The sequence below is a fragment of the Salvelinus alpinus genome, chromosome 5 (assembly GCF_045679555.1).
Source record: "Salvelinus alpinus chromosome 5, SLU_Salpinus.1, whole genome shotgun sequence".
Taxonomy (NCBI): Eukaryota; Metazoa; Chordata; class Actinopteri; order Salmoniformes; family Salmonidae; genus Salvelinus; species Salvelinus alpinus.
Genome location: NC_092090.1, coordinates 79,670,173 through 79,697,699, shown reverse-complemented (window position 1 = coordinate 79,697,699; position 27,527 = coordinate 79,670,173). Strand labels below are relative to the sequence as shown.

Sequence of the window (27,527 nt, the reverse complement as noted above, 5' to 3'; positions counted from 1 at the left end):
ACGAACTCACACAGACAGACAGAAAACACAGGTATAAGTACCCAGGAGATAATGGGGAAGATGGGTGACACCTGGAGGGGGTGGAGACAAGCACAAGGACAGGTGAAACAGATCAGGGCATGACATACATGTCGACTGCATGAACTTTACAACAACCATGTGATAAAAGGTCTGGAAGTTTCAACTGCAGTCTATTTACATTTTCTTCAGTTGCTCGTCACTAGCGGCAACTTGCAGCCATTGCCTGCATTGTGGGAGGCACTATTTTTGTTTGACCCATGCGAACGGGACCAAAAACATGACTGAAACAGGAATTAACTTTGCTGCAATTCACTTGTACACAGTGGATATGTACAAATTCAATTGATATTTGAGCCTCTCTCTCCCCAATTGATAATATAATGTAGGCTACGCACATATTTAGTGTGTGATATGGGGTTGGAGACATGTTTATTTCGACATTACAACATGGCTGTATACAGATGCACCTCCTCCGACCTAAGAATCACTACTTTGATTACTTTAAATATACTTTTCCGTTATGCTTACATTTCCAATATGGATGCATAACACATTGGGGCTAGTTAATCTAAATGACTAAATTGCTTGAATGTTTCCTAACCTTGAAAGTAGTCTATGGAGAGACTGCAATCCCTTTATATCTGACATACAGTATACTAGTCATGTTATGTCACCGTTTTTACTTTTTATGTAGCTACACCTTTTGGAGCTTAAATCAATCCATTACTACCCCCTCCCTTCCTCCTCTTATACTGTTTCTACACCTTTTCATGAAAACAATGTTTGGAAAGACAGTTACAACTCAAAGAATGAATGGAATGTTTTAAAATAATTTATTAGGAATTTTTAAAAGTTTTTTTCCAAAGAAAAAAAGAGAAAACAGGAAGAAAAATAACTGAAAGAGGGTTACAGTGTTGACAAGAACATTACCTTTCAGAGTAAACACAGAATCCAAAGGCTGCAACACCGTGGCAACCAGCAGGCTTAGAAAAATATCAAAATCTTCAACTTGGTGATAGAAATTGACAGTGCCTCTTTTTCTTAAACTAACCATAACATTAAAACACTTTATTTTGACCTCCCAGTGCAACAACGTAAAATTTCTGAACAAAATTATTGAGTTCTCTTAAAAAAGTATATTGCTTCTTATGAGTTTCATGGCTACAGTCTGTGTCACCCAGTAGATATGTAGTGTCTCTGTCGGTGTGGAGGAGGGGTTGAGAAATACATACAATCTCATCATGGAAGAGCCTCAGGACCACCTCTGAGATAGTGTTCATTTAGAAATTAACAAATCCCTTCCACACACCGAAAGAGACAAGGAAGTTCAGTAACAAACCAAAATAGCAGTAATACATTCACATTTACCACCAATGTATCCATTCCCTGACAATACATTTCACACATGATGCCAATAAGTGTGACCACATATAGCCATACAATGCACACACACACACACAAACGCGCACTCACACACATCAACACAATCTGCAGAAGAATTGAGTCGTAAAATGGTACCATTGTGAAACTGTTTTACGACTGTTTCTGCATGCTTGTCCTTCATTTTCCTTTACAACCATTACATATTAAAAATGATAATTCTAAAACAACAATAAAATAACACAGTACCAAGTAATGAGGATAGAAACAGCTAGTTTTTCTCATATTAAAGGAGTATCCCAACACCCGCGTCTCCCACGTTAATGTAACATCTCAAGCTTTCTCTCTCCCAGTGCTGATAAAAGGGATTCCTGGGTGAATTCACAGTATAGGAGAAAACCCTTTCACTCTGACAGACCTGGGCCAGGCTCACAACTAAGACAACTAAATATTATGAATCAAACAAATACATCAGTAATAAACCCTCCCATAAAACTATATCATAACTTCATGTTAGTGTCATGAATGTTGTCCAGTGGAAAGAGAATGATAAAACTGACTGACAAAAACACAGTTTGTGTCTGACAATACCTGTGATGATGACTGACCTCCCGTCTCTATTATACTATGATATGGAACAGTCTGGATTTCCAGTCTGGGTTTCCAATGAAACTATAAAAATATCTGCTGAAAACAAATACCATCGTACCATTTCCCCTGCCCTCCCAACACCCTTCATTTTTTTGCAGAATCCAAAATACAGTTATATTTACAATATTTTACAAAAACAGACATCACACGGTTCAATCTGACTGGAAAGAGACTCATGACTATCAATTTTGTTACTTTGATCATTATTAGTATAACAAATGCTTGTTCAAAACCTACCAAGATATACATTTTCAACATTGTAATACGTTTTTCAAATTTAATTCATTAATCAGACATTTTCTGTTAAAATTCAGTATGAACTAAAAGACAAATATACACTTATTCAGTAGAAATGACTGTTCCAGTCCTTCACACATTTCATACATGGAGATCACTCTTTCTCCCTCTCCGCCTCTCAATAAAACACCTTCTGACAAAACATTTCCCAAAAACTAAACAAAGAATCAAGACATATGAGATTACATTACAATTTTCACAAAACATTTAAGTGAAATAAAACAAAAGAAAAAAGTAGCTAGAATGATCTGCATGTCTTTCTAATACAAGCAGAAACATTTGAAAGGTTGTTGTTCCTTTCTGCTAACTACAGTAACATGTTAGACAGGAGGTGATGTTAAGACAGAACACAGGAAGTCTGAAGAAGAGAGATCCTCAGCGGGAGGAGGGGCGGGGACATCAGGGGTCCACGATCAGGGTCCAAACTGCAGGGTCACACAGCCAGAGAGGAGTAACCATAGAGAGTCGGATCAGCTCAAAGCAGCTTCAACTCCTTCCATCTCTCAGACCACAGACCTGCAGAGAAATAGAGACAATGTTTATTTTATTTTCATGTTTCTATTAGACAACATATCTATACATTTGTTACAATAAATATACAGTAAATTAGAGTGATTCATTTGAATGGAACATGACACTTCTGAGTATGTGATGCTGTGGGTGGGTGTAGTAGCAGACTCACTCTCTCAGTGATAGCCGTTAGTGAAAGCCGTAGCAATCAGAGGGCCCTGTAGGGAGCAGTCAGACACACAGGAGTGATTAGAGGGCGCACCCAGTCATCACAACAAAACCACCAACAACACCAATATCACACTCAACAATACAATAACACAACCCTCACCAAATCTGCCAGACAAGTCCGTCAAAATAGACAGTATAGATAGGCTCTCATTACACGAGAGCAACATTACTTGTTCATTTGACCTTTTTTTATTTTATCAGTCACACAATGACAGACAGATGATCATACAGTCATAACAAAGGAATGGACACTAGCCAGCTACCACCCAGTATGCACCTTAGAGACCGCTGACCTATGTAAACAGAACACCGGTCACTTTAATAATGTTTACATACTGTTTTCCGCACTTTATACGTATATAATGTATTCAACTCAAGGCTCACCCTATATGCTATACACACCTTTTTTATTCACATACTGACCATTCTGTCTATACACACCATTCACATATATATTATTTATATTCCGAACTCAGGTCCGGAAGCTAATTTCATGCAATTCTATCCATTTTGCTATGGGGTTTTGTACTGTGTATTTATAAAGTGTATTCTTGACATAGCTCATTTTAATATTTCTACTACTGTGCATTGCATTTTAGTTACACTGTTTATACACCGGATATGTATTTACAGTGCAGTCAGAAAATATTCAGAACCCTTGACTTTTTCCACATTTTGTTACGTTCAAGCCTTATTCTAAAAATTATTAAATAGTTTTTTTTTCATCTATCTACACACAATTCCCCATAATGACAAAGCAAAAATATGTTTTTAGAAATTTGAGCAAATTTATAAAAAATACCAAACTGAAATATCACATTTACATAAGTATTCGGTACCTTTACTAAGTACTTTGTTCAAGCACCACAGCCTCGAGTCTTCTTGGGTATGACGCTTCAAGCTTGGCACACCTGTATTTGGGGAGTTTCTCCCATTCTTCTCTGCAGATCCTCTTAAGCTCTGTCAGGTTGGATGGGGAGCGTCGCTGCACAGCTATTTTTAGGTCTCTCCAGAGATGTTCGATCAGGTTCAAGTCCGGGCTCTGGCTGGGCCACTCAAGGACATTCAGAGACTTGTCCTGAAGCAACTACTGCATTGTCTTGGCTGTGTGCTTAGGGTCGTTTTCCTGTTAGACTGGTGCGAAGGTTCACTTTCCGAGGTTTTGAGCGCTCTGAAGCAGGTTTTCATCAAGGATCTCTCTGTACTTTGCTTCGTTCATCTTTCCCTCGATCCTGACTAGTCTCCCAGTGTCTGCCGCTGAAAAACATCCCCAGGGCATGATGCTGCCACCACCATGCTTCACCATAGGGATGGTGCCAGGTTTCCTCTAGATGTGACACATGGTATTCAGGCCAAACAGTTCAATCTTGGTTTTATCAGACCAGAGAATCTTGTTTCTCATGGTCAGAGTCCTTTAGGTGCCTTTTGGCAAACTCCACACGGGCTGTCATGTGCCTTTTACTGAGGAGTGGCTTCCGTCTGGCGACTCTACCATAAAGGCCAGATTGGTGGAATGCTGCAGAGATGGTTGTCCTTCTGGAAGGTTCTCCCATCTCCACAGAGGAACTCTGTCAGAGTGACCATCAGGTTCTTGGTCACCTCCCTGATTGCTCAATTTGGCTCTAGGAAGAGTCTTGGTGGTTCCAAACTTCTTCCATTTGAGAATTATGGAGGCCACTGTGTTTTCGGGGACCTTCAATGCTGCAGATATTTTTTGGTACCCTTTCCCAGATCTGTGCCTCAACACAATCCTGTCTCGAAGCTCTACAGACAATTCCTTCGCCCTAATGGCTTGGGCTTTGCTCTGACATGCACTGTCAACTGTGGGACCTTATATAGACAGGTGTGTGCCTTTCCAAATCATGTCCAGTCAATTGAATTTACCAATGGTGTACTCCAATCAAGTTGTAGAAACATCTCAAGGATGATCAATGGAAACAGGATGCACCTGAGCTCAATATCGAGTCTCATAGCAAAGGGTCTGAATACTTGTTTTTTATTTGTTATAAATTAGCAAACATTTCTAAAAACCTGTTTCCCTTTGTCATTATGGGGAATTGTGTGTAGATTGATGAGGAAATATTTTTATTTAATCAATTTTAGAATAAGGCTGTAATGTAAAACAAAATATGGAAAAAGTCAACGGGTCTGAATACTTTCTGAATGCACTGTATATAGTGGATTCTTGACATAGTTCATTCTAATATATCTACTGCTGTTCATATCATTCCTAGTATATCTTGTATAAATTAATCCAGTGTACATACGCATAGATTGCGTTTGGATTACTGTTACAGTGCTATTTGGGTTGTTAATTGGATTGATCTCAACATTTTTCTTTGAACTTTTTGGATTATGTGTGTATTGTTTTGTATTACTGCACTGTTAGAGCTAGAAAAACAATAATTTCGCTGCACCTGTGATAACATCTGCAAATCTGTGTACATGACCAATAAACTTTGATTTTATTTGATATTCCACTCAATCTATAAACACATGCCAAGATCAACATCTTAGAAGCACTGCTATGAGGCATAGATATTCTTCCTATGACAAACTGAACAGATAGTTTGCATTACCAAAAATGAATAGGGTCTAAAATACCTACGTGATAAGGGCTGTGTCTTACCCCCAGACTATGGCCAAACCCAGTGCTTGGGGAGGGGCTTGCAGCGCTGAGGTAGCTGCTGACAGCAGACTCCTGATTGGCTGCTGCATACAAGTCTGCCATTGGCCCAGGGCTGCTGGTTCCCAGGAACCCTCCTGAACGAGAGGGGGTGGAGCCTAATATATCAAATACAGATGCAAATAAGTGGACAGTCACAGAATTAAGTACACACAAGAAATACTGTACAACAAACAGACAATTTCTCCATTCAGTCATACCCTGGCAGAGATACAGATGACAGAGGTTTTCAGTCTTTCAACCCCTCATACCAGTGGAGGCTCCTCAGAGGAGGAAAGGGAGAACCATCCTCCTCAGTGAATTTCAGAAAAATTGTGAAACATTAAAAAAGTTTTCCTTTTTTGATAAAACTGTACTAAATATATTCACGTCACCAAATAATTAATTAAAACACACTGTTTTACAATGAAGGTCTACAGTAGAATCAACAGCCCTCTGTAGGGTAGCACCATGGTGTAACCGGAAGACAGCTAGTTTCCGTCCTCCTCTGGGTACATTGACTACAATACCAAATCTCATGGTTCTCACCCCCTTCCATAGACTTACACAGTAATTACGACAACTTCCGGAGGACGTCCTCCAACCTATCAGAGCTCTTGCAGCATGAACTGACGTGTAATCCACCCAATCAAATGATCAGAGAATGAATCTAGAACATTTTAGCGGCCCCCCTCGTGACAGCGAAGAGAAGAAAAAAAAGTTTTAAAGTTAATTTCCTTAAATTCTGCACATTTTGGCATGGGGCGTAGAGAAAATGTTGCCATTTTAAAGCAAGTTTGCTGCAATTCTACACATTTTGCCATGGGGTAGGCAAATGTTTACCCTTTTTAATATGATAACTGATGATCAAAGGGCCCCATACCGGTCAGTAATTTGACCATGCTTACTAAAAGTTTAGATAGCTGGCTGCTAGACTAACTTACCAATCAAAAACATTTTAGTTGACATGATCTAATTGAGTGAAAAAATTGCACCTTGTGTATTCTATTATTCTAACTCTCAACAGTAAGTTATAGTTTTTAATTGGTCCGCATGCCGCCAGTTGCCCATCCCTGAGCTTGATGTGCAAGACAGTATTGAACGTGTCACTGTCTGTCACCTTGATTACTCAAATTTGTCTCTTGACCTGTGCACCTACATTGTAAATGTTTATTCGTAGGCTATGTTGTAGCAACCTCATGATGGGTATAGGGAGAATCTGAGTATCATGTAGTAGCCTAAACCTATCACTGTTACATTGAACTGGGTGAATGGAATATGAATGACAGTCATCCAATATGCTGTAATAGAAGAAAAATCGTCCTCCCTCATCTTAAACAGCACCGACATACCTCTAGCTACTGCTGCTGCCGCTGCTGCCATTGGTCCGTATGCCGACAGAGGAATGGCTGACAGGGAAGAGGAGGTACAACAGGTTACACATCCAGCTCAGGCTACAAAAACATACATGACCTCTCTAGACAAGTCAGTCAGAAAATGAGTTTTACCATTATCATCGACATCATGTCAAAACTCTAACATATGGAGCTACATAGTGATGCAAGGTACACTACCGTTCAAATGTTTGGGGTCACTTAGAAATGTCCTTGTTTTGAAAGAAAAGCAATTTTTTTGTCCATTAAGATAACATAAAATTGATCAGAAATACAGTGTAGACTTTGTTAATGTTGTAAATGACTATTGTAGCTGGAAACGGCAGATTTTTTATGGAATATCTACATACAGTGGGGAGAACAAGTATTTGATACACTGACAATTTTGCAGTTTTTCCTACTTACAAAGCATGTAGAGGTCTGTAATTTTTATCATAGGTACACTTCAACTGTGAGAGAAGGAATCTAAAACAAAAATCCAGAAAATCACATTGTATGATTTTTAAGTAATTAATTTGCATTTTAAGGCATGACATAAGTATTTGATACATCAGAAAAGCAGAACTGAATATTTGGTACAGAAACCTTAGTTTGCAATTACAGAGATCATACGTTTCCTGTAGTTCTTGACCAGGTTTGCACACACTGCAGCAGGGATTTTGGCCCACTCCTCCATACAGACCTTCTCCAGATCCTTCAGGTTTCGGGGCTGTCGCTGGGCAATACGGACTTTCGGCTCCCTCCAAAGATTTTCTATTGGGTTCAGGTCTGGAGACTGGCTAGGCCACTCCAGGACCTTGAGATGCTTCTTACGGAGCCACTCCTTAGTTGCCCTGGCTGTGTGTTTCGGGTCGTTGTCATGCTGGAAGACCCAGCCACGACCCATCTTCAATGCTCTTACTGAGGGAAGGAGGTTGTTGGTCAAGATCTCGCGATACATGGCCCCATCCATCCTCCCCTCAATACGGTGCAGTCGTCCTGTCCCCTTTGCAGAAAAGCATCCCCAAAGAATGATGTTTCCACCTCCATGCTTCACGGTTGGGATGGTGTTCTTGGGGTTGTACTCATCCTTCTATTCCTCCAAACACGGCGAGTGGAGTTTAGAGCAAAAGGCTCTATTTTTGTCTCATCAGACCACATGACCTTCTCCCATTCCTCCTCTGGATCATCCAGATGGTCATTGGCAAACTTCAGACGGGCCTGGACATGCGCTGGCTTGAGCAGGGGGACCTTGCGTGCGCTGCAGGATTTTAATCCATGACGGCGTAGTGTGTTACTAATGGTTTTCTTTGAGACTGTGGTCCCAGCTCTCTTCAGGTCATTGACCAGGTCCTGCCGTGTAGTTCTGGGCTGATCCCTCACATTCCTCATGATCATTGATGCCCCACGAGGTGAGATCTTGCATGGAGCCCCAGACCGAGGGTGATTGACCGTCATCTTGAACTTCTTACATTTTCTAATAATTGTGCCAACAGTTGTTGCCTTCTCACCAAGCTGCTTGGCTATTGTCCTGTAGCCCATCCCAGCCTTGTACAGGTCTACAATTTATCCCTGATGTCCTTACACAGCTCTCTGGTCTTGGCCATTGTGGAGAGGTTGGAGTCTGTTTGATTGAGTGTGTGGACAGGTGTCTTTTATACAGGTAACGAGTTCAAACAGGTGCAGTTAATACAGGTAATGAGTGGAGAACAGGAGGGCTTCTTAAAGAAAAACTAACAGGTCTGTGAGAGCCGGAATTCTTACTGGTTGGTAGGTGATCAAATACTTATGTCATGCAATAAAATGCAAATTAATTACTTAAAAATCATACAATGTGATTTTCTGGATTTTTGTTTTAGATTCCGTCTCTCACAGTTGAAGTGTACCTATGATAAAAATGACAGACCTCTACATGCTTTGTAAGTAGGAAAACCTGCAAAATCGGCAGTGTATCAAATACTTGTTCTCCCCACTGTAGGTGTACAGAGGCCCATTATCAGCAACCATCACTCCTGTGTTCCAATGGCAAGTTGTGTTAGCTAATCCAAGTTTATCATTTTAAAAGGCTAATTGATCATTAGAAAACCCTTTTGCAATTATGTTAGCACAGCTGAAAACGGTTGTTCTGATTAAATGCAATAAAACTGGCCTTCTTTAGACTAGTTGAGTATCTGGAGCATCAAATCAAAATCAAATTTTATTAGACACATGCGCCGAATACAACAGGTGTAGACCTTACAGTGAAATGCTTACTTTCGAGCCCCTAACCGACAGTGCAGTTTCAAAAAATACAGATAAGAATAAGAGATAAAAGTAACAAGTAATTAAAAAGCAGCAGTAAAAATAACAATATATACAGGGGGTGACGGTACAGAGTCAATGTGCGGGGGCACCGATTAGTTGAGGTACTATGTACATGTAGGTAGAGTTAATTAAAGTGACTATGCATAGGTGACAACAGAGAGTGGCATTGGTGTGGAGAGGGGAGGGGCAATGCGAATAGTCTGGGTGGCCATTTGACTAGATGTTCAAAAGTCTTATGGCTTGGGGGTAGAAGCTGTTTAGAAGCCTCTTGGACCTAGACTTGGCGCTCCGGTACCACTTGCAGTGTGGTAGCAGAGAGAACAGTCTATGACTAGGGTGGCTGGAGTCTTTGACAATTTTTAGGGCTTTCCTCTGACACCGCCTGGTATAGAGGTCCTGGATGGCAGGAAGCTTGGCCCCAGTAATGTACTGGTCCGTTTGCACTAGCCTCTGTAGTGCCTTTCGGTCGGAGGTCAGCAGTTGCCATACCAGGCAGTGATGCAACGAGTCAGGATGCTCTCGATGGTGCAGCTGTAGAACTTTTTGAGGATCTGAGGACCCATGCCAAATCTGCATCAGCATTTGTGGGTTTCGATTACAGGCTCAAAATGGCCAGAAACAAATAACTTTCTTCTGAAACTCGTCAGTCTATTCTTGTTCTGAGAAATGAAGGCAATTCCATGCGAGAAATTGCCAAGAAACTGAAGATCTCATACAACGCTGTCACGTTGGCATGAATGATCCGGGAGACAGACGCAGGAATGCGTAATAGTTTTTTTTATTCAGCCCAAATTATGGCGTGCCGATTAAGGGCACGGGGACAAAGACCAAACAAACACGTAACAAAAACACAGGGTTGAAACCCAATGATTGTCCCATGATTTTCCCGTGATGTCAAGCAAAGAGGCACTGAGTTTGATGGTAGGCCTTGAAATACATCCAAAGGTCCACCTCCAATTGACTTAAATTATGTCAATTAGCCTATCAGAAGCTTCTAAAGCCATGACATCATTTTCTGGAATTTTCCAAGCTGTTTAAAAGCACAGTCAACTTAGTGTATGTAAACTTCTGACCCACTGGAATTGTGATACGGTGAATTATAAGTTAAATAATCTGTCTGTAAACAATTGTTGTAAAAATGACTTGTGTCGTGCACAAAGTAGATGTCCTAACCGACTTGCCAAAACTATAGTTTGTAAACAAGAAATTTGTGGAGTGGTTGAAAAACAAGTTTTAATGACTCCAACCTAAGTGTATGTAAACTTCTGTCTTCAACTGTATATACAACTGCTAATCAGTGGGAATAGGGGACAGGTGTGCGTGATGAAAGTTCCAGAGGGATCCGGAAGCGCAACGACACCGGCCTCGAGGACGATCACAGGAACGCAGTGCGGGTCGAACTGGACCCGATGCAGCTGCCGAAGTAGCGTCGTCGTCGGACGGGCCAGTTGCCGCTGCCAAAGTTGCGGTGGCGTCAGACGGACCAGTAGCAGTGGCGTTGGACGGTCCGGTTGTGGCGGCGTCGGACAGGCCAGTTGTAGCTGCTGAAGTTGCATCGTCGGACAGACCAGTCGCAGCGTCGTCGGACGGGCCATTCCCGCTGTCTCCCTCATTGGTCGATTATTCTGTCACGTCGGCATGAAGAGATTCGGGAGACAGGCGCAGGAATGCGTAATAGGGTTTTTTATTCAGCCCAAATTACGGCGTGCCATGTAAAGGCACGGGGACGAAGACTATTCCATGCGAGAAATTGCCATGAAACTGAAGATCTCATACAAAGCTGTGTACTACTCCCTTCACAGAACAGCGCAAACTGTCTCTAACCAGAATAGAAAGAGGAGTGGGAGGCCCCGGTGCACAATTGAGCAAGAGGACAAGTACATTCAGAGTGTCTAGTTTGAGAAACAGATGCCTCACAAGTCCTCAACTGGCAGCTTCATTAAATAGTACCCGCAAAACACTAGTCTCAACGTCAATATTGAAGAGGCGACTCCGGGATGCTGGCCTTCTAGGCAGAGTTGTAAAGAAAAAGCCATATCTCTATACCTATGTAGATATTCCATAAAAAATCTGCCGTTTCCAGCTACAATAGTCATTTACAACATTAACAAAGTTTATACTGTATTTCTGATCAATTTGATGTTAATTTAATGGACAAAAAATGTGCTTTTCTTTCAAAACAAGGACATTTCTAAGTGACCCCAAACGTTTGAACGGTAGTGTACCTTGCATCACTATGTAGCTCCATATGTTAGAGTTTTGACATGATGTCGATGATAATGGTAAAACAAGGACATTTCTAAGTGACCCCAAACTTTTGAACGGTAGTGTATATTAACAAAAACACTGATAAGTGCAAGCCCACGACTCTGTACTGTGTAATTACTGCATAATTACTGGTGTCACTTTGTGATAACTAATTTGTAGCACAGTAAAGGGGTGTGTAGCAGACTGACAGCAAGCTGCTTGTAAAGGCCAGAGGAGGGACTGACCTGTGAGCTCAGGGGGGTGGGATGATGTCAGAAGGGGGGTCCTCTCTAAATGGAATTCTAGAACAAAAACATCAGAGTGCTGTTGAAACACACCACCAGTGAGGCAAGGGGCACACACACACACACACACACACACACACACACACACACACACACACACACACACACACACACACACACACACACACACACACACACACACACACACACACACACACACACACCTGCAGAGAACACACAACTAGGGTGACGACAGGGGAACACAACACTGAGCTGGAGCGATGGAGTAAGAGGAAGAAATGAAAGAAGAGAGGGAATGGGAAGTGGCAGATTGACGTAGCCGAAGAATTAATTTGCTTAACTGGTCGTACAAGCCTAATACGTTAGGATGGATTAAGAATATACTGGCCCTCACAAACACACCCACTCTCTCTCTTTCTCTTACTAACACATACAATCACACACAAAGCATATGTCATTCCACTCCCTGATATTTACAAGCAGCCAATGACACACACAGAGTGCTTTATGAGCTTCCATGGAGGCATGTGTGTGTATTGGTTAAAGAGTTTGTCTGTATTTTGTGGGAGCTATATACAGTATGACGAGTCTAAACACACCAACTGGAAATGAATAAACCCTAAGAATTACACAACCATCGTCAAATGATTGGACTCCTCTACTGCTCACTGATGGTCCAGGGAACGGGCAAAATGGCCATGATTGACTCAAGGGAGTATGAATGGGTGGAGGAGTAGCTTCTTACCAGGGAATTGATAGGTATATCCAGGGGTGATGCCAGTGTAACTTCGACTAGCATACGTAGCTGCCTGGAACCCTGGGTAACCTATGGTGAAAGGACAGTCATGGGTCTGTGTTTGAGTGAAACAGTGCTGCCCCCTGCCTGTGAAAGAGGATACTGTCAATGTTACAACAGGTTCATAGAAACAATGCAGTCAATGACATTATCTAGTCTAGATCAGCCAATAGGATATTTAGTGTATGTATGCTCAGCCCACAGTTGATCTAACTTAACAACTGTACCCTTGACTATAATTCCCCTTGTCCTGCCAATGTCATTGTGAATATTGCAGTTCTCAGACTGAACAGTAGATGATGGTGGTGTCATATAACCCCAAATGACAAAATGACATGCTGATTTCCTTACTCTGTAAGCAGTCTAAGGATAAGGTATAACAGCAATCCATGCATTGGTGAAATGCTAATATCGGTACCATAACTTCAATGGGATTTTTGCCACAAATGGTAAAAAGTTAGCATTTGGAAACAGTGCCAGGGAAACTAAGCCAAAGCATGGATTGCTGTCATACCTTGTCCATTGACTGCTTACAGGGTAAGGAAACCAATGTGTCATTTGGGATTTCATAAATTGCAATATTACACACATACAAGCACTACTTTACCCTAAGACCATAGATTGCATAAATTCCAGGGTACCACTTAAACTAATTTGGTAGTACATGTTTAAATAGACTTTTCAGTTGGCAGGCTCAAGTATGGAATTATCTTATTATGGGGAGATGATCCTATAAGGAGTATGACATCTGTCCCCTAGAGGTTGTACTTTCTGTGGTAAATTATCTCCACATGATGTAAAATATGATATTACGAGAAGATTCTTTACAGTGCTTCACAGTCATTTGACGATATGGAGTAACAAGATATAAGGGGCCACATCATCATCGTTGGCATTACTGTCGTCCTCATCGTCACTATGAGCTTACCCAGCATGCCGATACCCAGCATGAAAGCGTCCATGCCATAGGGCATCACCCGAGAGCGCCCCCTGGCCGAGCCCATGGGTGACATCACTTCCTTGGGCTGAGCCTTCTTACACTCCACCTGTCAGAAACACACGAGGGGGGAAAAACAGTCAACAACTACACCTCTCACAATTACATTGTGTATTGAATTACGAAGGATTGATTTACGGCCTTCTTAGCTCACCATTTTGTTATTTATCTCATGGAAGTGGATCTCACACACTTTATCTACCACGTCCTCATTCTCAAACGTGACAAAGCCAAATCCTGGAGTAGACAAAATACAAATAATGTATGTGATGAGGTTCAACTCGTGAAGCATTGTGCTTGACACAATGGATTAAAGCTCTTGTTCCCATTACTGGACATCTCAGACCCAAGTTTGGGTAAATCCCTTCAACTGTCTCTAGGGGGTTAGAGTGTGGGGCTAATGCACTGCTGCTAACCCCCTCCTGTACTAGGTCCTGTAATAACTGCTTAGAATGTTGGCACCCTCCCCCCTCTGGGGTGCTGTTCCTGGCTCATCCCCTCCTCCTTCCCATCCCTCCTGGCTAGGCCAGTGAGCCTCCCCTCCTCCCTCAGCCCAGTAAAGCTGGTGGGCTGTCATAATCGATCAGGCCCAGGGTGGGGAGGAGGAGCTTAAGGAGGCTTTATCCTGATCCCGATTAACGGACTAATTAGCCTAGCCTCGTTCCTCTCCTGATGCTCAGTTCTTCCTGCTCAGCCTATGGGGGGGGGGTAGTGTTTTTTTTCCTACTAGCATTGACTTTGCTGATAGTTGCTTTCTGGAGAAAAGTTTTACTTACTCCGATTGTGATACGTGGTTGTCTAACCTAGCTACCTTAAGATGAATGCACTAACTATAAAAGTTTCTGCTAAATGACCAAAATGTTAAAAAAAATGTGTTGTTGAGGATACAGAGATGGAGTCTCACCTCTGTGTCTGTTGGTGGTCTTGTCAAACATGAGCATGGCATCGTCAACCTAGACGAGACAAACACAGAGTTGTACACACATCACCTCAAACAACGCACGCTCGCACCATATTGTCTGACCTCATCCCTTCTCAAGTTCTGCAGGGAGGCTCAGCAACAGATGGATGGAAAGGGCAGAATGAGGAGGAGGGGGGGTTACAAAGGAGGAGAGGGAAGGATAATAAGAAAAAAACCTGAACAAATCTTGAGGGGACATTTGTGGTGCATGGGCACAAGATGGTCGCTAGGAAATGTTTGATTCATGCCAAAATTAGAAACCCTTCACTGTTAGATTTCCTGCCTCTGAACTGCATTGTCGCAATCTCTTTGAAAAAGAAGACATAATCCATCCTCGTTCCCCCTACTTTCGAAAGTTTGCCCTTCCCATGGCAATTGTGCAAGAAGTTCTCCTAAAGAGCTTTATCGGGCAACAAGCACTATTTGTGAAGAGAGAGAGAATGTGTGTGTGAGAGAGACAGAGGGTGAGAGAGAGAAACAGAGAGAGTGGTAGGGGGTACAATAAGTAAAGTAAAAATGTGGGCAAGTATAGAATTGATGACAAGAAGAGAGACTGGGGAGAGAATACGGGTATAGACCATAGTGAGGTTGAGATGAGTGTGTGTGAGAGAGTGAGAGCAAGAGAGAGTGAGAGAGAAGATACAGTGTCGTGAGATAAAGGTGGAGACAGAAAGTATGGGACAAAATAGGGAGGGAGGAGAACAGAGAGAGACAAAGAATGGGAGCAAGAGAACAAAGAGGTGTGGAGGCTTTGTCTGTTGGCACAGCCAGCCATAACTCCTCCTCTCCTTGTGCCCTTTCTCTCTCCCTCTCTGTCCCCCCCTTCAAAGTGAAGAGACCCAGGTATATCCTTCAACTGAACATAGACTAATACCTTTCAATACAAAATCTAATAAAAGAAGCATGAAATATCACACACCTATTATAATTCAAATAAACTCCTAAATTCAAATAAACTCCTAAATTAATCTGAGTTTTCCACATAAAACGTGTTTCGGTTGTAATAAAGCCATTGACAGGTGCACATGGTTCCACCTAACTTTTTGCCAGAACCATTGACAGGCCTATACGGTTCCACCCAGAACTGGTACATTGTGTTAGTGTCAGTGAGTGTGTCAGAGTGAGTGTGTGTGTGTGCTTGGGGATATCATTGGGCAGCTTGCACGCAGAAAGGTCAAGGGTGAGGGAGGAGTGCCTCCAGCCAGTGTGAAAGAAGACCTGTTGGTCTTAGCCCTCTCAAATCACTGACTCCTTCCACTCTGACATTTCCCTATCACCCCTCCTGTCTCCCTAACCAGGACTGCCTCTTTCTAGGCCAAGCCCCATGACAAAGCAATGAAACACCACAGACAACGTCACTCCACGGTTTACACCACAAAACTGTACTGAATTAGAAGCTGAATTATATGCTGAAATCTGCAACTCGCAAAAAGGCAGAACTGACACTTAAGATATGTTATTCACATGTGCTATAGAGTCATCAACAGAGATTAACCACAAGCACCCAGTGCAATTAAAAGTTAAAACGGCAATAATGTCCTCATTTAACAAAATGTTTCTAAATCAATAACTGTCTTTTAAACCTAGATATTTCAAACACGGGACATTTTAATGGCGCACTGGACAATATTTCCCTCTTCCACCGCTCATCCTCCCTGTCATTCTCTCCCCATCTCTCTCTCCACCCCCTTGTCCAGAGCAGGACAGAATACAAAAGGTCCAGTGAGGCAGTATAATCAGGAACTTCCATGGATGGCTGGAGCCTACATTTCTCAATCCATCCATCTCTCTCATTCCGTTCATGCTGTTTTATGATTGGGAGTGAAGCATTTCATGTGTCACATACAGTATTGTATATAATAGATACAGGAAGTACCATTTCAACTATCAAGACTTCGAATGTAATATTACATAATCAAACTCTGCCCTGACTGACTAGACTAGACTGACTAATGGCTGACTAAACTACATAAATGAGCTTTGCCTCAGCCTATTACTGGGGTTGAAAGCTAATCTAGTTAGCATCCAGGCTCATTGGTTTATCTGATTTCCTATTGAATTGCACCTTACCTACTTCTGTAGGTTACCTGCGGCCACTATTTTAAGTTTTGCCTGCTTAAAATAGGTACAGTGTCAACAAAAAGTAAGAATATTTTGAAGATTCCAAAATATTTGCCTAGCTTTGTTCAAATATCTAATAGTCCCATTAAATCCCTGCAACCCCATCTCTCTGGCCTAGTTCCTCTCTCTCTCTCTCTCTCTCTCTCTCTCTCTCTCTCTCTCTCTCTCTCTCTCTCTCTCTCTCTCTCTCTCTCTCTCTCTCTCTCTCTCTCTCTCTCTCTCTCTCTCTCTCTCTCTCTCTCTCTCTCTCATTTCAAGACCCTTGGAATTTATGGTGGGAAGAGTAAAAACAGTACACTACGGATATTCAAATAAATATCTATGAACTGATGACAGACTGGAAGTGAAAAGTATGTTGGTTTGGGTCTGTTTTGACCGTTGGTCGACGAGTGTTATTGTTACACAACTCCTGGGTTGACACACCCCCCACCCTCAACACAAAACCCCTTGCCCGCTGAATTACTTGGGGACAATGGGCAAGCCGGGTCACCACGGTAATGGGCCAGGAGGGGGTTGGGGTAGAAGCAGCTGTTACATCAGATTAATTCAGATTCTGATAATCCCTCCCCACCATTGCCACACATACTCACTCCAAAACTTTTTTCTCCCTATTTTCCCTAACTTAGTCTAGTGCTCCATACCTCCCTAAGCCTGTCCACTCTGGTTCTACTCTCTCTATCCCTCTTCTCCTCCACCCCTCCCACAAGTAACTCTCCTTCCTTCCAAAGCAACTCTTCTATTCCACTTAATTTTGACCCTTACCTCAGCAATCAGTTTCATCTAAACAACAAAGATGTGAGATGTGTTGAGGAAAACACTGCCATGGAGGAGGATGCAACATCACACTCATCTCCTCCCCTCAACAACACAGTCCAAGAAACAGATCCACCAGCCCCCCAGTGTCCGTCTGGAGCTCTGTTGGTCGGCAACTGTGTTGCAACCTAGCCGTGCCAAAAGCCGGCAGGAAAGCCTATGTAAATTACGATCGGCATAAATCCCCAAGGTGAATTCTTTAAAAGTTCGCTACAAATCAATATATTTAATCAAATAGTGATCCATTCCGACTACTACATTTGTCGTCACACAGGACCACTTGCTGACACAGACCAATCTACGAGGAGGCTGCCGGTTGACTCTCTCAGGCAGGATGAAAATGACTACATCAACCATGATCCTTTGCTAGCTACGGCCACTTTCACAATGACATGTAAAGATTTTTTGGTGCCATCAGGAGTTTTCCATAGGAATACGTGAATGACGTCAGTGCTATTACTATCTACTGGTTTTGGCTATGAGATCCAGACACGTTTACTAGGACAGGGGTTCCCAAACTATTTCACTCAGACCCCCCTTCCAGCATTGGGGAACATCCCACACCACCCCTGCACGTGCACCCACCACGTCTATTTCTATAGGCACTGTTCATAACACAAACTGTTGTTGGCAGAGAGAACATTTTACTGGTTTAAAGCTCTTTTTCCTGCAATTCTACACATTTTGTCATGGGTGCAGAGAGATTGTGCAGTTTTAAAGTACATTTTCTTGCAATTCCATACATTTTGCCATGTCTAATGTGTATTCATGTGATATATAAGTGACTCAAACATTACAACAAAATCTTTAGGCTAAAAAAACCTAGCTAAAAAACATTAGCTGACATAGGCTAGTTGATCTGGACATTTCTGACAAGTTATAAATAGTTCTCTAAGGTATACAATGACTGACATGACACGAGGAACTGATGATGCACTACCCAATTTCGAAATTGCACCTTGTGCATTCTACTATTACAACTTCAAGAGTAAGTTGAAAGCTGGACCCCCGCACTACCCCTGTCGACCCTAGGGGTGTGTGCCCCACAGTTTGGGAACCACTGTACTAGGGCTGGGAATTGCCAGGGACATCGCGCTATAAAATTGTCACAATACTCAGGTGCAGATACAATACGTATTGCGATTCTACAGGGCATTTGGAAAGTATTCAGACCACTTTTTCCATATTTTGTTATGTTACAGCCTTATTCTAAACTTCGAGTCCACCTGTGGTAAATTCAATTAATTGGACATGATTTGGAAAGGCACACACCTGTCTATATAAGGTCCCACAGTTGACAGTGCAAGTCAGAGCAAAACCCAAGCCATGAGGTCGAATACATTTTCCGTAGAGCTCCGAGACAGGATTGTGTCAAGGCACAGATCTGGGGAAGGGTACCCAAACATTTCTGCAGCATTGAAGGTCCCCAAGAACACAGTGGCCTCCATCATTCTTAAATGGAAGAAGTTTTGAACCATCAAGACTCTTCCTAGAGCTGTCCCCCCGGCCAGTCTGGGGAGAAGGGCCTTGGTCAGGGAGGTGACGAAAAACCTGATGGTCACTCTGACAGAACTCCAGAGTTCCTCGGTGGCAATGGGAGAACCTTCCAGAAGGACAACCATCTCTGCAGCATTCTACCAATCAGGCCTTTATGGTAGAGTGGCAGAATGAAGCCACTCCTCAGTAAAAGGCACATGACAGCCCGCTTGGAGTTTGCCAAAAGGCACCTAAAGGACTCTGACCATGAGAAACAAGATTCTCTGGTCTGATGAACCCAAGATTGAACTCTTTGGCCTGAATACCAACTTGAACCTGATCGGACATCTCTGGAAAGACCTGAAAATAGCTGTGCAGCGACACTCCCAATCCAACCTGACAGAGCTTGAGAGGATCTGCAGAGAAGAATGGGAGAAACTCCCCTAATACCGGTGTGCCAAGCTTGTAGCGTCATACCCAAGAAGACTCAAGGCTGTAATCATTGCTAAACGTGCTTCAACAAAGTACTGAGTAAAGGGTCTGAATACTTATGTAAATGTAATATTTCCTATTTTTTTTATTATTTAAATGCTTTGTCATTTTGGGGTACTGTGTGTAGATTGATGAGGGGGAAAAACAATTTAATCAATTTTAGAATAAAACTGTAACGTAACAAAATGTGGAAAAAGTCAAGGGATCTGAATACTTTCCGAATGCACTGTAGATGTATCACGGCTTATAACGATAAAAAATACAAATGAATTACATGTTGGCACACCATTTAAAAAGAAGCTTGAGGCCAAGCTATAGGAGGAGAAATACCGAAGTGTTGGTGCCGGTACAACCGACTAGCGCTAGCTAACGTTAACTACCTAGCTAGCTAAATAAAACATTTTAAAAAGACACATTCAATAGCAATACTAGCTCACATGCTGCTTACCTTTCCGAACTGGTCGAAATACGCCTTAACATCCTCGATGGTCGTGTTCACGGACAGACCTCCAACAAAGATCTTCTTGGTCCGAGTCACTAGCTGCAAGGAGAAATGGGTCCGTTTATTAATGGATGGAGAATGAATTCATGAATGAGTAACTGTGATAAAACCAAGGGTTAAGATCAACCATTAATGGTGGCTGTCGTTGGGTAGCCTGGTATTGTCCATCATATGTTTGTGTTATCATCTCTCATGTGTTTCGTCTAAATTATAAAATAATTCAGGTGCCAATGGAAAAACCACCAGCAGGCATGTTTCCAATTTCCCCTAAAGCTCCTAAAAGACCACTTAGCATGGCAAATAAAGGAATCAGATGAAATAGCTCTGCCCATGTATAACCACAAAATGGTCATAGACTTTATGTTGATCTTTATGCCATCACGACCAACAGTACAGTACATTATTAACATACTATTGCACTGCTTATGTAGAAAATTACTTCTGATACCACAATCAGCATTAATGCCGGTGAACTTGCCGTATACACTTTAGGCTCTTGAGAATATACCATGTACATTATTGTGCTGTATAAGGTGTTAACAAAAGCCACTTGATCACATAAGAGTGTACGGAGCACAGTGATGTCACAGCAGCAGTCATGTTCATCTCATTACAAGGCATTAGCCCAGATAGAATGTGAAAAGCTAAACACAGCAAGCACACGCTAACCTGCTCCCTCCCAGCAATGTCATTCACACTGGACTGATTAAGCCCTGACAAATAATGACTAGACTGGCTCACTCACCTTGGGCTGGGCTCTACGCGGGAACGCAACTTTCGGATCAATCTAGAGGAGGGAGTTAAGAGGAGAAAGGCCTGTTTACACACACAGTTCAATATAGATAAACTAGCCCATGCAATCAGGTGAATCTGTGTGAACCAAGTCCATGGTTATGGTCTCTTTGATGCTGCTCCTTGCCTCATCCTGTAAGGGTTCCTTAGCATGGGTGTTTGGGTTATAATGCTACACCAGTACATAGGTCATTATGAGACCTAGAGGAATAAGACAAGTAGAGGATAGATGGAGGGGTAATTGTTCCCACAAGGTGGGGTATAGAAGGTGAAAAAAATGTTGAGTATAAAATGTGCTTTCTCTTTGAAGAAATGTTCTCTTTTCAGCATTGTTGGAAAAGGACCCACGAGTAACCATTTCACTGTTAGTCTACACCTGTTGTTTACGAAGCATGTGACAAATAAAATGTTTTGAATTGAAAGAATCTGCTGGTAGATTTGGAACTAAGTAATTCTCATTTAACTTAATTCTAACAATAACCCAATTGGCCTACATCGTGCACTGGCCAGAGCTGGTCTCAGATGTACTGAATATTGCTCCAACCTCAGAAGTGCTGGTCTATTGGTGTGCTTGTGCAGGTAGAATGTGTGGGAATGTTGGAGTGACAGAGGCACAGAGGTGCCTCTCCTCTCTGGCCCGCCTGCCTTCCAAAGCCCTCTCCTCCTCTCGTCACCAACATGTGACATGTGATCTCCTGGAATCTCACACAGGCACTACAATCACAAACACATCTCACCTCCGCAAAAAAGGACAGAGAAAGAGACACAGTGAGCTAAAGAAAGGGAGAAACAGCACAGAACAAGAGGAAGACAAGGAGGGAGAATGGTCGGACGCAAACAGAGGAGAAATCCATCAACCTCACACACTGACAGCACATCAGCCTCATTTTGTTTGTGTTTGTTTGTTTTTGCCTCCCTCTCCCGCTAAGACAATATGATGATCTTGTGCGCTATTTAAAAATCAACATTTCATAGTGTTTTCATCACACAGTTCTTACACTGTGTTGACCTCTGCTCTAAAAGCATCAGTAAACGTGAGAGCTAAGCTATCACTCACAGTGCAGACTGAAATATTGGACATTTTATGATGATAATAATAATACTAAATAAATATAATAACAATGCAACTACATAAACTGTCAGGTCAATTGTAGATTCACCAGGATATGTGTCACACAAAAGCCAAACCCATTTGAATTCATACATTTACAATATAGTAATTTACTCAGATTGGATAAAGAGTAACTACACCATGCCAAAAAGATGCAACTATAGAGACTATAGTACAGCAATTGGAGACCTCTAGCTATAGTATTAGCCTATACTGATCTAACAGAACTAAAGAATGACTAGACTACTCCACGCTGTACTGTTGTTATGCTACGAGACAGTAAGACAGTACAGTGCTAAGAGCACTATATTAGTCCGTAACCATGACGGGGTAGAGCAGAACTACAGTAAACAGCTAGAGCCTCTATGGTAAACCACATGTGTTTACCAGAGTAAAGTACAGTGTTTAGTCTACATGTGTAGTGTAGACATCACGGCAGGTTCTATAGAGCAGTGTGAGAAGGCTAGGCTAGACTGGACAGAGTATCGGATGCAGAGTCTACTGTTTAGTTCTATGGTCTCTAGACTACTCTGATAGTCACCTCCGGTCACCAACCCTCCTGATGTCCAACACTCCTGTGCACATTCAAAAACAAACAAACAGACAAAATCAACATAGAGCAACCAACACACATCCATGGGGGGAAATATGGACATTAGACAGGTGAGGTAACTTTTTAATAAAAGTATTTTTAAAAACCAAATGAATGTCCCGAATAAACAATTGATTTTAGAAAAAATGAAATGCCCCCTTTCTTCTATATTTATGACAAAATAACAGACATAATCATGCAAATTGAATAAAAAATCTAATGATCACATATTGATTAGATGGTAACAGTTCCAGGATGCTAAATGTGGCAGAGGTGTTGGTGTTGGAGAGACAGGCCAGGCCGTAACCCAGGCTCACCCCCACCGTCCACAGAGCTGAGTCTAAGAACAAGGCAAGGGGGTTTATCAAATCAGAACAATCCCTTTGATCAATTACTGTCCAACCATAGGCAACAGTTGGTGAGGTGCACGACCCGGGCCTTAGTTAGCAACACACACAAACTCAGGGGTCAAACACACTGTCAAGTAAAATATCTGTGACTCAAGTACAACCCAAGCATTTTTCCTTCAATCCTATTAGCTGCTTTGTAGATCCATACTAATCACAGATGGGGTGATCCCTCCTGCCACCTTCCCTCCCTCCCTTCCTCCTCCTCATCTTCTTCCTTCTGGGTCAGCTTGTTAGTCTCTTCACATTAGGGTGAACTGAAACATCGTATTCTATAATCAATAGAATTATTGATTTTAGGATGTCTCAAACTGCTTTGATCTGACCTGGACGATGTTTAGGACAGGTTAATATTTTCCTTTTCTTAGGACTGAGCACCTGCCTTGTGGGTGCATAGCAGGTGTGGGACTGCACCAATGTCCATATTCAGGACTGAGTCCGACTGACACAGTTCTCCATGTTTAGACAGAATATTTCTACAAGCTGCAGGGGTCTTTAACACTCTGTAACTTGAAGCACTTGAAATTGAACTACTGTTGTTATCATCAATATACTGTATATCTGCCTATTGAAGTATCCTTGTGCTAAAGCTATGCTGGAGAAATGTAGGATGACATAATATCTTGTAAAACTCATTTTCCCACAAACACTATTCTAAACCTTTAACGTCCAACGTCACTCAGATAGGGCTCTCTCTATCAAAATCCCATAGCAGCCAACCAGTCTATCCCCCTCCGTCAACTTGTGTCAACTAGGACCCAAGAACATTTTTTGTTGTAGACACCATGGGGAGCTAGTATAATCTTACAACAATATAATATAATAATTCTGCATAGATGGGTAGATGGGCTACTCAAGTCACTAGCAGACAGTGTGCTAGCAGCTACAAATAAAAGTCCATTAATTCCTCTCCAACTCTGAGAATAGTTGCCCTCTACTCTCCTGTCTGAGTAAACCTCTCTCCATTCTTGTCCTGGAGCAGTTCAGTCTGTCAGAGCATGGCACATTCTTTCTGTTGCCACTGGAGAACTCTCTAACAGGATAACCTGCCTGTGGCTGCGAGAGAGGAGAGGGGGCAGGGTATTCTCTCTAAACTAAAGCCTACTCTACTCACCATCCCACCCCTGCCGCTGGTCACTGAGCCTTCTCCTTGCCAGAAACACACACTCTAAAGATGCCACAGAGCACCATCCATGCAGAGCACAGTCCCACCCTGTTACCAACCACACTCAGCCAAGCTCCCTCCAGCTGACATCACATTGATCTAACCTATTACTGCTCTAGGGTTTTGCTATGAGCTTAAACTGTTGGCTCGTTTGGTATTGAAGAAATTATCATTTTCAAAGATGTTGGTTTTGTGTCCATTTTCTTTGGATGGAAGTATCATGGAGACAAAAAAGCCATAGCGACTAACCATTAAAGCCCTCATTCTAAGTTATCATCATGCCAAATCAGACTGCTGCAGTAACTTTTGATTTGGTCAGACTTTGGTCTATTGTTTATCTACAAACCACTTTCCATACTTCTGTACAGAATGCTTGTGCAAAACTACTGTACCACTTTGAAACTGTCCCGTTCCCATCCCATAAAGTGCTCCACCCTAACTATCACCCCTTTTAATCATTCCTTCCTTCCTGAGTGGTGTCCTCTTAAGTGTCTACAAATCTTCCTTGTGTGTATCTGTAGATATGTTGAGATGGTGTCCCGCTCCAAACACAAAATGGGAGAACGAACCTCAACACATTTCAATACACTGATCTACCCCCAGCCATCACTGATCTACCCACAGCCGTCACCACTCCCACCCAGTAAGGGGGAACTCAGCCGTCCCTATGGCGACCAACGGGCAGCATTGTTCCCAGACCAGCCCACATTCATTACTGACAAAGACACACACACTCACACAACAGAGTTTACAAACACAAGTTACACGCATTCCCTCACGCACATGTACACATAGAAACAGGTTATGTCTGAAACAATGGGGCGATCTTTGATTTGGCTAATGAAGTTCTGAAATGTCTTTTAGTTTTCGCACAAGTGATCATAATGCCATTCCATATGGTAGTGGTTGTTCTGACACTCCCTATGGAATAGCACCTATATGATGTTAGGAAAATCACTATCTTGCACCAACTAGATCAACATCTGTAGCTTACTGGTCTCAGGGTGCAGAGGCACAAATGAATTAATAGATTTGTTCACATAAGACATATTTGCAAACTGAAACACAAAACAGCATGCGGAATGTTTGATGAGTTTGCTATTAAGCAGAGACTGTGCTATTGAGCACAACCCTGTCTGGGTCCCCCAGTTACCATGGAAATTGACACCGAGTAACACTTTCTTGACCGTTTCACTGTGGGAGGGTGAGGGGAGAGAGAGCACATTCTGCAGCCCAATCTATTCCTGAGCTTTCCTCCATGGTTCAACATGTACATTTTAGATCCCATTACACTTCAAGTGTGAAGAACACTTGCAAATCATAATGGGAACAGCATTCCAAAGTATTTTACTAGTAGCCTCGTTTATAAGTTTAAATTAAAGTTAGTAATGGCAACTTCTTTAATAGTGCCATATAAAGGCAATAATGTAGCCCTATCTATATTTACTTAATTAAAAAAATGTATATTCAACTTATTTCCTAGAGATTATGTAAGAACTTTAAAAAAGTAGAACAAGTAGTGTATGTCTAAAAGAATATTCAAAGTGATCAAACTGCTACAGCCATTTGCAATAATGTTTCAGTTAGTTCTTGAGAGTGGAAACATGTCTTGTAGTATTGGGTGAAATGGAAGTGATAAGACTAGAAGAGTGTGCTCGTCTACATGAATACTTTTAGTGGTTTAATAACTCACTGTTTTTGAATCCAACTCATGCCTGGTTACTGCCGAAACTGAATCCACACCGGCCTGGTCAACAAAAGTGACAAATCCAAAACCCCTTCAAAAAAATATCAGAATATACAATCATTAAACACAAAGTATGGACACAGATAATAATCTGAATATGAATGAACTAGACCTATGTCATGACTAGCAGTTGAACTGTTGTGTTGTGACCGAGCGGGCTTTTCTGATAGGGCGCTGCACCGCGGACGCCTCCCTCACCTCGAGCGCTTAGTAACTGGATCCCGCATCACCATGCACTCTTTCACCTCGCCATACTTGCAAAAGTACTCTTTCAATCCCTCTGAAAGAAAGAATAGTAAGAAATTGTGCGCAACAAAAAAAAGTATGTCCGTAGCATAAGCCTACAGCAGGTGGTGTGTGACATATAGCCTACTACGGCGAAATTGTAGCCACCATTGTTTAACTTTCTGATGGTCGCAGTCTGTGACTGTCTTCAGACATCAACAATGCTACTGTCCAGTGTCCAGAAATGAGAACGTAAAATAAGGGATGTTTAAAGTTGACAATGACAGCCTATACAGTTACATCAACCTACATACTGCATAAAGAGTAAATTATGATCCAATTACAGAATCTGGACAAAACTCATCCCTCAAGAGATGCTAGAAAAGCTCTAGCACTATGTTATAAGTGTGCAATTATTGTCTTGAACAATAGCCTGTTGCCAAGGTTTATTGATCAGAACTTTTGTAAACTCCTTTTCCAAAATGCCACACATTTTTCACGGATTTATAGCCTAAGGCCAGTTGTAGTTTTATCTAATTACTTTAGGATTGGTTTATTTTCAACTTGGCATTCTTTATTATGTCCCCCTGTAGGCTTCTGATCTGTGTTGAATGAGCGCTTTGATTTCAGCATTGGACCACAGATTTGATTTATATAGACGGCAAGCGAGAGTAGTAGCCTACAAGTAGCACAACTCATTCATCACTTTTAGAAATCTTGAATCAAAACAATGATTTTTACAGATTCTTATTTCCAACTCTCACTTTGTATTTTAAACAGCTTCATGACTGAGAATTGTATAAGAGAATAAACGGATTAAAGTTTGATCAAGTTTTGAGGCGAGAATAAGCTTACCTTGTGTTGTCTGCCAGCTGAGACCGCCTATGAACATTTTGCTAAAAGAAAAGAACACATGCAAGTGTAAATGTAACATGTAAGCTTTGATGTTAGGTAACGAGGACAGTTAAATTATTTAGAAATGTCGACCCGTTATATAAGTTATTATAAGTTATAACACCGTTATTAAAACCAAAATATATTTTCTCTGTCCACAAAAATACTATGAATGAGCGGTCTCTCAGAAGATGAGCACTGCTACCAACAACACAAAAAGTGCGAGCATGCTCTCCTTCATCTCAATACTCCAATAGGAAGTTTCTTTCAACTCATGGGCTTGTCTTGAAGGTGTATCCGATCTCAGGACTAGGTAGAGCCGACGGGGAAGGTAAGTTTACCAGGGATCGTGAGGGGAGTCCGTGGTTGACAGGCTGCTCTGGCTCCTTTCCATCTCCATTCCGTGCCCGTGTGTTCAGACTGTACCGTATGGAAAAACAGGCAGAGTGGAGTGATGGGGCGGTGGTTTGGCCAAGGGTTTTAAGGGGGGA

At 42.0% G+C, this 27,527-nt stretch overlaps 1 protein-coding gene across 12 annotated transcripts; it reads right to left on the bottom strand.

Moving 5' to 3' along the window:
* Positions 1 to 837: 837 nt before the first annotated feature.
* LOC139576906 (RNA-binding protein Musashi homolog 1) lies at positions 838 to 27,527 on the bottom strand. 12 transcript variants are annotated; one of them, XM_071403483.1, is made up of 15 exons: positions 27,378 to 27,527; positions 26,998 to 27,038; positions 26,116 to 26,197; positions 25,864 to 25,948; positions 20,849 to 20,890; positions 20,050 to 20,142; positions 14,643 to 14,691; positions 13,893 to 13,975; positions 13,670 to 13,787; positions 12,691 to 12,828; positions 11,925 to 11,981; positions 7,108 to 7,164; positions 5,695 to 5,874; positions 3,032 to 3,077; positions 838 to 2,865 (listed from the first exon to the last, which is right to left on the bottom strand). In XM_071403483.1, exons 1-14 carry the CDS (start codon positions 27,434 to 27,436, stop codon positions 3,049 to 3,051), a joined length of 1,113 nt encoding a protein of 370 aa, XP_071259584.1. In that variant the 5' UTR covers positions 27,437 to 27,527; the 3' UTR covers positions 838 to 2,865; positions 3,032 to 3,048. The 12 variants fall into 12 exon arrangements, with proteins under 12 accessions (XP_071259584.1, XP_071259583.1, XP_071259586.1 ...); XM_071403482.1 differs by having other exon boundaries at positions 5,699 to 5,874; XM_071403485.1 differs by having other exon boundaries at positions 5,720 to 5,874.

Excerpts from the sequence above, each read along its gene's own strand:
- LOC139576906 (XM_071403482.1), bottom strand. The coding sequence starts at position 27,436 with ATGGAGATGGAAAGGAGCCAGAGCAGCCTGTCAACCACGGACTCCCCT. Across the intron at positions 27,039-27,377 it reads GACTCCCCTCACGATCCCTG|CAAAATGTTCATAGGCGGTC; the intron begins GTAAACTTACCT and ends CTTTTCTTTTAG. Across the intron at positions 20,143-20,848 it reads CGCGTAGAGCCCAGCCCAAG|CTAGTGACTCGGACCAAGAA; the intron begins GTGAGTGAGCCA and ends TTCTCCTTGCAG.